A 12,891-nucleotide genomic window follows, 5' to 3' on the forward strand; every position below is an offset into this window, starting at 1 on the left:
TTCCCTTTTTTAAAACAGCAACAAAGCCAGTACAGAAAGAAGTTATTTGAAGCTTCACACTGTTTGCGTTCAATGATGTTTGGTCAAGATCGTTACAGGCGCCGATACTGGATTCTGCCCCAATGTGGTGGTATTTTTGTAGAAGGCATGGAAAGTGGTGAAGGTAAGAAACATAAGGGAATAATGTCACACGAAGGTGTACTATGCCAAGACATATACTGCCTATCTCTGTAGGCTATAATTCTGTGCAGCAAGGTCTTTAGGCTTCACCTTCAAGCAGAGACTAAACAGGCTACTGTCAGTAGACATCTCTGTTCATACGGTGCTCTCTGATACTCTCTTCCATGGAATATTTCTGATACTCTCTGAGTATGAAATACCAGTTAATATCTTTCAAAATAAGGATTAATATTTTGGAAGTTTTCAGTTGTTATAGTTTTATATGTTGTGTTTTTTTGTATTTACCTACATGGGATATTTTTTGGCTCTTTCTGAACTATTTCAAATTTCCCTATGGCAGTGAACTCCACATATGAAAACCGTAGAATGCAAAAAAAATTCTTCTCATCTTCAGTTGTTATATTTTGTGCAAATACACAGACTGTTCTGTGCTTGAAGATTTGATATGTGTCTGCAAAAATAGGAAAATTATTTTCCCATAGTGAAGTACTGTGCTTTCTAATAAAGAATATGATTTAGTCTCTGTATTTTACCAACTGATCTTTCTTCCAATCCAGCAAATGCTGAAGTTATTTTTGCTAAAATTAAACCGTGGTTTTGCGGTTGTGACAGCTGTATACTAACTATGATTGAATTTTTCACACACTTTAATTTGGACAGATGCAGAAAATATGTATTAATCTGACCTTTTTGAGAATATTAGAATTTTTAAACATAAGCCTTCATTTTGGTCAGAGAAAAGTACTTTCTAAGGCTGATATAGATGAAGCAAAACCCCATTACTCTCATAATTTTCCCCCCCAAAATAACAAAAAAAATCCCTGATACACATCAGAATTACATGATCTCTTAAGAATTGCATCATTCTAGAGAGCTGTTTAATTAAAATAACTCTTAAAAGTACAGCATGATATGAAATCTGAGCCCTGATTTGGCCCCAAAAATAAGCCATAGAATGTTTCCTAAATCTAATCTTGATCTTCAAGTTATCTTTCTAAACTGAGTAGCATAAAAAATAATTTTTCTGTGTCTCCTGTTCTGCATTATTTTATGCTGTGTGTTAGGAGCGGTTTTGCACATGAGTAGCTGGATACAGAAGGTAAACTGTCGTATGCTGTATTGCTTGCATTCCTTTTGTTCACTATATTTATTATATTTTAACGACATGAATCCCCAAATGCTTCAGAAACTGTACACAAAGAAAATAGTTGCAATACATCTACCTGTCTTAAGATAGTAAAAACAAACAAAAAAACACACAAAAGTTTTAGCCAAGAACCGTAGGGTAAACCCGTATTTTTTAATATATTGTATTAATGAAAGTTTAATCTCCCTGAGTAGCAAAATGGACATTTTCTTAAGTTCTCAACTACTCCCTCTTCCACTCAGCTCTTAGTTCGTCCTGTTTTAGTAAATTCTACAGTTTATCAGCTCCTAATTCCTTTATCTAAACATTGGAAATGTGAGACATAAACTGTTGAATGATCTGTCCATTTAAAATACAACTTCTCCTTCCATCTTTGTGTAGTCATTTTGGTTCTTAAGCTGATACTCAAATTGTTTATATTTTGACATACACTGTAACTGTGAAAGCATTTTTAAGTTTTAATGGGAGGGGATATTCTTTTTTTTAATGAATTATCTTTGTAGGAACTACGATTTTCCAGAACAAGCAAGTAAACTTTTGTGTATGTTCTGGCCGTAAACCATAAGCAGGACCTTTGTTTATATGCAGTTGCAGTATCTGATGAAAATAATTTAAGTAGTTGGAATGTTGGATTTTCTACCTCCTCCTCCTTTTCCTGACATTTTTCCATCCCATTTTATACTTCTTTAAAAGAATCTTAGTCTAAGTTGACAAATCAGTATAAGGAGTAGAAGAGAAATGGTTAACAAAGACTAGGAGAGCAAAGAAGACAGAAAAATGTTTTTCCTTTTTATAAAAGATCTTTCACACCTCGTATGTTTGAAGAAACTGGCTTTTGCAATCAACTTCTGCTTGTTGTACTTTAAATTGCTTAGATGTTACGCTGTCTGATCGCGTCCGTCTGCTTAGCTGTGTGTGGAGTCCCAGTCATCATGTTGGGTGGCTCTTGAGAGAATTTTAAACTTTCAAGAATGTTGACATTGTTTCACAAAGTTGTTAATGATTTTTATTCAAAGAGGTAAAATATTTAATGTTGTGTTTCAGTATTTGGGGAATGTTTGATTTCACGACAGGAATTTTGGTCCTCCTTTCCGTAGTTGGCTGTGAGTTTAATGAAGTGGTCTTTTGCAAAAATAAGCTTTAAAGCTATAAACATTGTACCCTCTTGATATAAACAGGGGACCTTTTCAATAAAGCATGGAGAGTCTTGCAAAAAGAAAGCTGCCAAAAATTTGTCCCTTTCAGAGACTTTGCACTAGCAGACTACTTCAGACATACATGCATTTTAAGAGAGAATTCTATAACTATGTTAACTATGTTGAGGTTATTTTTCCTCCAGGTGTTCGGCAGGGTTTAAATCTGTGCCTTGAAGCTTGTTTCCTTCTGTGAAGTGTTCTGCAAAGTGAGAAGTGGTTGCATTTAAAAAAAGAAAAAAGACATTGTGATCTAGCATGTGTTGAGCCGAAAATGAAGTAATATTTTATTTAAATGCAATGATAAAAATGGTATAAATTAGTTGGTCTGTTATATTTCATCTGTGTTTCTTGTACATTTTTAGGCCTAGAAGAAATTGCAAAAGAAAAAGAGAAGTTAAAAAAGGTAGAAAGCATGCATATCAAAGAAGAGGAATTTGATACGGAAGAAAAATTACACTGTTTAAATACAACTCACTGTGAGCAAAAGGAAGATCTGAAAGAAAAGGACAACACGAATTTGTTTTTACAAAAGCCTGGGTCATTTTCAAAACTCAGCAAACTGTTAGAGGTAGCAAAAATGCCACCTGAATCTGACATTATGTCCCCAAAACCTAATGGCAGTGCAGCAAATGGCTGCACGTTATCTTACCCAAGTAACTCAAAAAACGCTCTCTGCAGTCTTCAGCCCACTGTATCACAAAGCGCCACGGAGAAATCTGATTCTAATAATCTTTTCAGTCCTAACACAAGTGGGACAGGAAAGTTTTACAGTTCTCCACTAATTGCAAATGATCAGTTGTTAAAGACTCTTACTGAAAAGAGCAGGCAGTGGTTCAGCCTTTTGCCAAGGGTTCCCTGTGATGACATGTCCGTTACCAGTATAGATGCACCAGCTGCTGCCACATCACTTACTCCTCAGTCGCATCCACCATCAAAGTCACCTTCACCCGTTCCATCACCTCTGCTGGGCTCAACCTCTGCGCAGAGTCCCATGGGATTAAGTCCTTTTGCACTGTCACCACTGCAGGTAAATAAATGAATTTTTGAATGCTCTCAATTGGCTGTGCTTACGTGGGCAGAATTTCTGTTTAGACAAATTGTTTCACAGAAGTGCTATCCTTGTATCTTCATTTCTTTGGGTTTTTTTCTGTTTCTAAATGTTACCTAATTCCGCGTTACAGATGCTTTACAATGCTAAGAAGTTTTTTTTATCAAAAAATGATTAAGATAGGTAAAATTAGGTAAGCTGCTGTATGATATTTTGTATGTGTATTTCAGTAATTTAATTTGGCTTTTAGGAGGTTGACCACTGGTATTAAATGAAAAGCAAATAAATAAATAAAAACTAGTTTTCAGAAATGTGACACACCACACCCTCCCCTTAAAAGCTGTTATTTTTTAAGTGTTAACAGGGCCCTAATAAGGAGTATTACACATTAGCGTTGCATTAGTTTTTCTTAAACTAATGAAAGTACTGAGTAAAAGCCTCCTTTATGTTTTGATTATTGTTTGACAAATAGCATCCTAATAATAATTCAGGTTTCTTGGTAATAATTAGTAATGGTAGTTGTGATTGTGTTAACAATATATTCTGTGTAGCAGATGAAGACTGGACTACCTATAATGGGACTTCAGTTCTGTGGATGGCCTACAGGAGTTCTTACTTCAAATGTTCCATTTTCATCATCTTTACCTGCTCTTGGATCAGGATTGGGATTATCAGAAGTGAATGGTAACTCATTCTTGGCATCTAGCGTTCCTGCAAGTAAAAGTGAATCACCAGCGCTCCAGACTGAAAAAATAGCTTCTGCCCCTTCTACAGCAGTTGAAGTAGCCAAACCAGTAGATTATCCTAACCCAAAGCCTATACCAGAAGGTAAGTATAACACAGCAATAAGATGGAACTCTGTGAAGGGTAATTTGTATAGTGCCACTAAAGCGTTACAAATTTTTTTTTTTTTAGTTTGCCTATTGAATTTGCACTAGATGATTTCTCTAATCTGATTGCGTGTGATCACATTAAAAATGCCTGCAAAGTTGTTTATATGCTTGTCTTGATTTAGAAATGCAGTATGGGTGGTGGAGGATTACTGATCCAGAGGACCTAAAATCTTTGCTTAAAGTGCTGCATCTCAGGGGAATAAGAGAAAAGGCTTTACAAAAGCAAATACAGAAACACATGGATTATATCACTCTGGCCTGCATCAAAAATAAGGATGGTATGTAATTGATATTTATGTTACGCATGGTGTTTGGGTGTAAGATGATGGGCATAGAGCTCTGTGAGATGTACTTGGATGCAGAGTTAGTGTAGCGGCTGGAGAAAAAAGGTAAAGGTCTCATGGTCTGCAGTTGCCTTTTCACCAGCCTTGTTCTGGAAGGTTACAGGATTGGAGAAATCCCATTTAATATAAATTGCTCCAGTGGCATAAGTGTTGGTAACCTTTTTAAGCTCTTTCCATCTCTGTAATGCTCTAGTTTAGCCTGTCCTTCCCCTTCTTGCCTTTAAATTGCAAGTTTGGAAACCTACAGAATTTGTTGTCCATATTGGGTATCTTAAGAGTACTACTCTTTTACAACAGTTCAGCATTGGACTGGAGTGACAGGTAAATCAGCTTGAAATTTACTCAAGAGAAGTTATAATACTAATTAAAGTAATAAAAATGTGATTCTCAAATACAGTTGCAATTATTGATATCAGTGAAAATGAAGATAACCAGGTAACTCGAGATGTTGTGGAAAACTGGTCAGTAGAAGAACAAGCAATGGAGATGGATCTTGCCATTCTTCAGCAGGTGGAAGATCTAGAGAGGAGAGTTGCATCAGCTAGTTTACAAGTTAAGGTAAAACCAACTTTTAGTAAAATGTCTCTTTAAAATAACGGTAAGAATTAAAGCAGATAGTAGCAGTCCTTTTGTTGTTGGTAAGTGACTTATTCCGTCTCTAATTGTCTGCAAATAAAACAAATCCACTGTAGCAGTATCATGGATATTTGTGTTGATACATTTTATTGCAGTTAAATCTTCAGCTGAAGGTGCTCAGAATGGCAGTTCCTGGAGAGTGTTCTCATACAGTGTGCAGTTCCCTGCACATTTTGTTAACCTTCTGTGAATGCAAAGATTTTACTGCATATAGATAGCTTAATTATAGTGGGTTTTGCCACAGTTCTGCCTGGTTTGGGTGATTGCTGCTATTAATGCTTTCAGAAAAGCCTACAAGCACACCGTAATACTCTGCTTGAGTGTTGTAGTCATGGAGAAGATGTGGTGATTGTGAGTGTGAGAGAGTTAAGAATTCACTGGCTTCCGTTACAATTTGGAATTTTTCCAAGGTGGGTGTGAGGATATCAAATTGCATGTGTTTGGTTGCAGTACAGATGTAGTATTGGGATCTAGTTTGTTCTAGGGGTGGATGTTGTTTCTGTGTGATCAGCTGATACTGTCTCCTGAGCCTGCTGGACAGACAGACCTATTCTGGTGTTTCGCCCAATAGAACAGGATGTGTCAGAAGCAGATAAGAACGCAGACTGTTGCAGAAAGGTCCTTCAGAAAGTCTGGTAATGCTTGTATTTTTTGATTAATTATTTTAGTTCTCTGGATGTTTTGGAAACTGTCTCTACAGATGGATTACAAGTAACCAAGATCTTCTGGAAACAGCGCTCCAGTTGCTTAGTTTGATTCCTCTGTTTGCACGCTAAGTTAACAGCAACCAGTAAACGCACAAACCTTTCTATTAACATAGGGTTGGCTGTGTCCTGAACCTGCGTCAGAGAGAGACGACTTGGTATATCGTGAACATAAGTCAATTACTAGATTGCACAAGAAGCACGATGGGGATTGTGCTGGAGGCGGAGAAGGCAATACCAGCTCTCTAGAGCGGAAGAGTGACAACCCTCTAGATATAGCTGTAACCAGGCTTGCTGACTTGGAGCGGAACATAGAGCGAAGGTATCTGAAGAGCCCCTTAAGTACCACCATTCAGATCAAACTGGATAATGTGGGCACAGTTACTGTCCCTGCTCCTGCACCATCCATTAGTGGTGATGGTGACGGGTAGGTTATTGAGATTAACTTGAAAAATTATTGTGCTTCTTTGCTAATTGGAGCCTATTTTCTTATTGCCTGTTATCTATGTACTTTCTTGTATGTCTGTGATCCATATGGATCATGTTATTCTGCATGGTGCTTTGTAAAGATATTTTTTTGTTACGTTTGTTGATAATCTTGCAAAGTTATCTTACATTTAACTGGTTGTGACTAAGCTTTGAGGCACGTAGCCACAGTCTGTGCACTACATGAAATTTAGTTGCTTAAACCTTATACTTATTGGCTGTGTACGTTTTGTCATTGCTTGGCTTTCAATGTGATAATGATTGTTCCACGTTTAAACATAAGCAAACACGGATGTGACCTACTTAATTTCTCTGTATTTCAATGCAGAACTGAAGAGGATATTGCTCCGGGGCTAAGGGTATGGAGAAGGGCATTGTCAGAAGCGCGCAGTGCTGCACAGGTAGCTCTGTGCATTCAGCAGTTACAGAAATCAATAGCATGGGAAAAATCTATTATGAAAGTTGTAAGTGGTTTTAACTTTTTTTAAGAAAAATACTGTAACTAAACTATTTTTGCTATATCGTATTTTCCCACTTCAGGCATTTTAAGATACCGAGGTTCATAATGCATTTCTTACTACTGCGTGTAAAACTTAATACAGTTAAACTGTACACTGTGCACAGTTAAGTATAAGCCTAACGGAAAAGATTGTCCCTCGCTTGCCAAATTCAGCATCCAGAACTTTCTAAGATAAAAATCCCCTGTAACTGGTTGCTTTATTGAAGATAGTAATTACTCTTTGTTGTTAACATTTAGGTAAAAAAAAGAGTCATTTCTGGCTCCATCTGATGGAAGATACTCTATCTGATGGATTATTTCTGATCTCATCCGTGACATAAGCTTTATGGAGGTTCAACATGACACATCCCAATTAAGGACTTTATTTTTCAGAAAGTTGAGATGCTCCAAATGTGTGGCTTCTTTGCATGCGCACTTCTCGCAGCTGAACATACAAATTGAGCAAGTGTGTGAGCAAATAGGCTGAAGTACCTGTTTCCTTGTACACTTAACAAGTAGATCTGTGTTAACTGTATATACAAAGAAGGCATGCAAAATGCATGTATCAAAATTTGCATGGACCTTTGAACCTCAAATTTCTGAAAACAAACCTATTACTACAGCAGTAGCAATTATGATGTGATTAAGTATGACCAGTGCTATGTAGTGGGTGGCAAAAGTGATTCTTCCATTACTGGTCTTTTCCATAATTTTTTAATTTCTGCCAGTCCTATAGGGTTTCTAATTACATCTGGACAATTAAAGGATGATTTAACTAAAAACTGTAGTGGAAGGCTGTACCTTTGAGTTTTTATAGCTACCAAATTTAAAGCTGTGTATTTAGAGCAAAAAGTTTTAAGAATTTAGTAGGAGCACCTGAAGAGGTATTTGAATGTTTCGAGGTGTTGTAATTTATTATCCGGGAAAAACGTATAGTATCATTCTGAATTTGACTGAAATGTCCTATGCATTTAATTACACAGTAAGCATAAGTATTTGATGAAAACGTGGAGAAAATATTTAAGTTCCTGAAAAGTCCAGATATAGAAGAGTGTCAAAAGCACAATACATTAGATAGTTTTAAGTTAGTGTGAATTTAAGGAAGCGCTGGGATCATTTGTTTTGCCTTATTGAATTTGTTCATGGTGGCCTTTGGATAAGATCTTTACTGATTATTATTTGAAAGTACTGTTGTAAAATAGCAAATATTTTTAAGAAATAGCAATTTATACATGAAGTGTAAGTGAAGAGCAGATTCGTGAGAGAGTATGTGTGGGCCAAGTGATTTTGATAGGTATAAGATACCTTTACTTCTCATAGACATTAATGAAATACAAAAAGTATTCATAGTTTTGTGTGCTGTAGGACACCTGTCTTATAATGTGTTCCCAGATTTAGCCTTTAGATTAGTTCCTCACATACCGCATATATTCTTTTACAAATACGATCATGAGTAGACTCTGGAAAAACGAAAGGAGAAAAACTTTGAGAACGAATTTGTGTGTTTGGAGGGGAAGGGTAATTTAGGTACCATTCCTGTGTTTCAAGTTTTAAAAATTGAAATAAAGCCATTTTTCATGTATTCTAGTACTGCCAAATTTGTCGAAAGGGAGATAATGAGGAACTGCTGCTCCTTTGTGATGGCTGTGATAAAGGCTGTCACACCTACTGCCACAGACCCAAGATCACCACCATACCAGACGGTGACTGGTTTTGCCCTGCCTGCATAGCAAAGGTAGTACTAACTAACCATAAAGTGAAGTGACTCACGGTGACCTTTTTGTAGATGGCGGAGTTACAGGTCTGCCAGTGCTTTTTTCAATGAAAATATGTTTTATGTTGGGCTGTCATTAAATAATGAGATTAATAGTTTTATTTAACTTGGACTTTAGTGGCAGTAAAGGATACAGATTTGTTTGGTTTAAACTCTATTTTTTAAATGTAAGTAGGTGCAGAATTTTCTTGCTGATTGAATACCATAGTTTTTTATTTCTCTTTCAGAATATTTTCATTATTTGTCTTTCAAGCTTCATTCTTAAGTGTTGACAGACCAGTGTCTTAGATTCTATTTGAAAAGAAATGCTTAGTAAATATATTTTGTCATTTTTGTACAGCATACTTTAGTTTTACTTCTTTGATACACAGTACATTTGAGAGAGAGGCTACGTATATTTCCTGTGTGAGGTTTGGCCTTTTTTCCCCCCTCCCAAGAAAAAGAGTCTAAATAGAAGTCGGGGATAATTCTATTCAAATGACTGAATTAGCAGTTAAGTTATTGTTTAAAAGTCTGTTACCTGTGAATACTGTAACTGAAGAAATAGCTTTACAATAAATACTCAATTTTGTATTTTCTTTGGGTATTGTCAACGTGATCCTTTTTTCTGTGCATCTTTCACAAAGTAATAAGGAAGACAAATTGTATTTTAAACCATTACGTGCAACAGAAGCAATAAAAACAGGTTACTGTTAAGAATTGATTGTGTAGTAGTTTATAAGGGGTTAACTCATGCTGTAACTTTTTCTGTCATTATCATGATTATATTACAATTTACCTTGTTACAAAGATCGAAATTACCCTATCATGCTATAATTTACCCCATCACTTCTCATAGTGTTTCCCTGCCCTCTCCTTGTGTGTTGTGTCCCACCCCGCACCCCCCATGCCCCCCGCCCCCAACTACTGGGTTTAGTATAACAGAAAAAGTTTTTCCTCAGGTGTTGGTTTTTTTTTTTTCCCTGCTCCAAATTTGGCTGAAAGCTGGAGATTTAAAGGTGACAGAAATTTAAGGTGAAATTCCATCAGAACTTTAAAACATGTTGAATATTGATTCAAAATTCTGCAAAACATTGAAACAGTTTTGTTGAAGACTATGTATAAACCATGCGGTCCTGATTTAACTCAGCTTTTTTTTTTCCCTTTGTCTAAAACAAGAAAAACATCAACATCTGCCATTCCCACCTGCTTAGAATTAATATTCACAGAATGTCTCTAAGTCAGGCCTTAGGTGATGACAGTGGGTCTGTTCTCATTGCCTTACATTGTGTTTTTAACCAAATGGCTGAAGATCAACATTCCTCATCAGTTGCTGTGTGAACTGATGTACTTGACTGTTTTTCTGTCCTTGGACCAAGAACATAGTTGTAATGTTAAAAGAGTACAATTATTTACAAATCTTTCTAGTGTTCTGTGTTAAAAGGAATTCTATACACAACATACATTTTTCCACATTCAAGCATTCATTCATGATCTGATTTGTACAAACTGACTAAATTTTTCACCATGCTAGTTAAAATCAGTAGCAAATGTTTAAGAAAGTTATGACATTTGTGAAATAAAGGAATTGTCTAGTAATGGTTTTCAGTAGGTAGCAAAATCTGCATATTCTTAACTCTGAAAAAGACCATTATAAAAATACAGTTCTAGACAACTTTAAAACCAAGTGGTATTTTGGTAGGAGAATATAAAATACGTTACGGTTTAAACTAGATAGTTCAAACTATCTAAGCTAGTTGTAGTAGCACAGAGAGTTTAGTACTTTTGATACTGGCTCTCTTCATGACAGTTGTTTTCTGTCTTTTTGTTCTTTGTCTGTCAAGTGAGTCTTTTCAATGGTATCATGTGCTTGACTTCACATTGCATTGACAGGCAAAGTTTCTGTTCTAATGATCAGAGTGATGACTTCAAATACTGTGCTGCATTATGATGCTGTCAATACCCATCATAACTAACTTTTAAAATCTTAAATATATCCCTTAGTTTTATCTTACTGTCTATACATAGTTCTGTATTAAATAACGTTCCTTTTTCCCACTTCGTAGCACTGTATTGTCATACTCCTTTTATGTTCCCCTGTAGTTGTCTTGTAGCCAAGCTATTTATATCTTTCATATCTAGCTTTTAATCTTTAAATCAGTTGATTCTGTCCCTGACTTTTTAAAAATTCTTTTCCAGTTTTCCGTATCTTGCAAATAATATGGTGGCTTGAAAATTAATATACTGTTCCAGCTGTGGTTATATCAGTCTTTTAGGAATAGACAAATATTTGTCTAAAACTATGCCAGTGTGGTTTGTTAGGAGGTACTGTTCCATCAGTCTGAAGGTCAGGTGCTTTTATATTGTCACAAGTTGAAAACCTACATCACTGGTAACAGGAATTTCTACAGCCTTACTTGCCTTTAGAGAAGAACAAAAAGAGAATAATTTTTTATATTAAATACTTTAATTGTTTTGGTGCTTCTGTCTGATCTTTGTTGCTGTCTATCAATAATAACAGGCTTCTGTAATTTCTTGGTTATTGCTTATTTCGGTTTTCTCTATTGTAGGCAAGTGGTCAAACTCTAAAAATAAAAAAACTTCAAATCAAAGGGAAAAAAAGTAACGAACAAAAGAGAAGCAGGAAATTAGCAGGAGATACAGAGGATGAAGACTCTGCAACTACAAGCGCCTCCTTAAAAAGAGGAAAAACAGACCCCAAAAAAAGAAAAATAGATGAAAATGTTTCTGTAAGCCAATTAAAGCAAGAAAATTTCACTGCTACTAAGAAACCTAAAAGAGATGACTCCAAGGACCTGGCTATATGCAGGTAAAGTGACACATTCTAAACTTGGGTAAGTGTTGCTGAAAGAAGTAGTGCCCAGTTCTTTTTATCTGTGTTCTGGGGAACAAGAACCCTATTCTCTGTCATGTATCCCCACACAGGCTGTGGTAATTTGAATGTATATATAGAGGATTTAATGTGTGCGTGCTGGGAGTAACTGCTGTATTCGGTAATGAAGCCCAGGAGGAAAGTACCTAATGTCAGAATGTGCTCTGTGAAATTTCCTCCTCTGTGCCCTTCCAAGAACGGGAAGAAGGAACCCTGCTAGCGGTGGTGCTGGCAGCGTTCTCGGCTGTAGCAGCGATGACCATCCACTGTGTCCAGAAGGCGTTGTGCTGCAGAGGAGGGGACAGGAGCAGGAATGCATCTGTTTTGGTAGCATCGTGGGTCAGTCAGAAGGGACATAGTTCAGCTTCATCGGTTTTGGAAAGCCAGTATTAGCACCTGTTTTACAAATGGTTTACAGTGAGGTTCGAAGTATTGAAGTTGCAGGGCCATGTTTTTCTTTTAGAATGTCGATCACTAGGATTTCATCTTACATAGGCTGCCTGGAGAGAACTTAATGCTATTTTAAACGCTCAGCGAAGATGTCTTTAATGACATTGTTCTCAGCATTGCACAGGGCACAGAATAAAGTGCTTTCCTTTTACGAAGGTTGGCAGTACATGACCAATTTGTGGAACAGTGAAAAACCTCTGTGAATGTATGAACAGCTTAAAAATACTGATTTAAACCCTTATTTTATTCAGCATGATTCTCTCAGAATTGGAAACTCATGAAGATGCCTGGCCTTTCTTACTTCCTGTAAACTTGAAACTTGTTCCTGGTTATAAGAAAGTTATTAAAAAACCTATGGACTTTTCCACCATTAGAGAGAAGCTAAGTAGTGGACAGTAAGTAAACCTACTGTAAATTTTACTTCACATTTTAAAAATATTTAAACATTTAAATATAGTACATTTTTTAAAATTAGTTAAATTATTTTGATCTGCCTGTTCTGGCACCTCTGTGATTATTTCTACAGTCAAAATAAAAATTCTTAACTGTATATACTTTTGTCTTTGCCATGTCTAAGTGAAATAACATGTCAGGTGGGAGAACGTGTGGAACTGGCTGAAAAACAATAAACCTGCTGGGTCAAATGCACAAAATCAATCAAC

At 36.2% G+C, this 12,891-nt stretch overlaps 1 protein-coding gene across 18 annotated transcripts in view; it reads left to right on the top strand.

Moving 5' to 3' along the window:
• BAZ2B (bromodomain adjacent to zinc finger domain 2B) overlaps window positions 1-12,891 on the top strand; it is a 157,029-nt gene that overhangs the window by 140,409 nt on the left and 3,729 nt on the right. For 10 of the 18 annotated variants that reach the window (XM_074828385.1, XM_074828375.1, XM_074828366.1 and 7 more), the window contains 10 exons: window positions 19-163; window positions 2,886-3,550; window positions 4,123-4,399; window positions 4,587-4,742; window positions 5,206-5,366; window positions 6,265-6,575; window positions 6,963-7,098; window positions 8,722-8,868; window positions 11,457-11,716; window positions 12,481-12,624. In XM_074828385.1, coding sequence (XP_074684486.1) covers window positions 19-163; window positions 2,886-3,550; window positions 4,123-4,399; window positions 4,587-4,742; window positions 5,206-5,366; window positions 6,265-6,575; window positions 6,963-7,098; window positions 8,722-8,868; window positions 11,457-11,716; window positions 12,481-12,624 — 2,402 coding nt within the window. The remainder of the gene's footprint in view (window positions 1-18; window positions 164-2,885; window positions 3,551-4,122; window positions 4,400-4,586; window positions 4,743-5,205; window positions 5,367-6,264; window positions 6,576-6,962; window positions 7,099-8,721; window positions 8,869-11,456; window positions 11,717-12,480; window positions 12,625-12,891) is intronic. The other 8 variants (XM_074828368.1, XM_074828372.1, XM_074828380.1 and 5 more) reach the window with 3 other exon arrangements.

The sequence above is a fragment of the Strix aluco genome, chromosome 6 (genome assembly GCF_031877795.1).
Source record: "Strix aluco isolate bStrAlu1 chromosome 6, bStrAlu1.hap1, whole genome shotgun sequence".
NCBI lineage: Eukaryota > Metazoa > Chordata > Aves > Strigiformes > Strigidae > Strix > Strix aluco.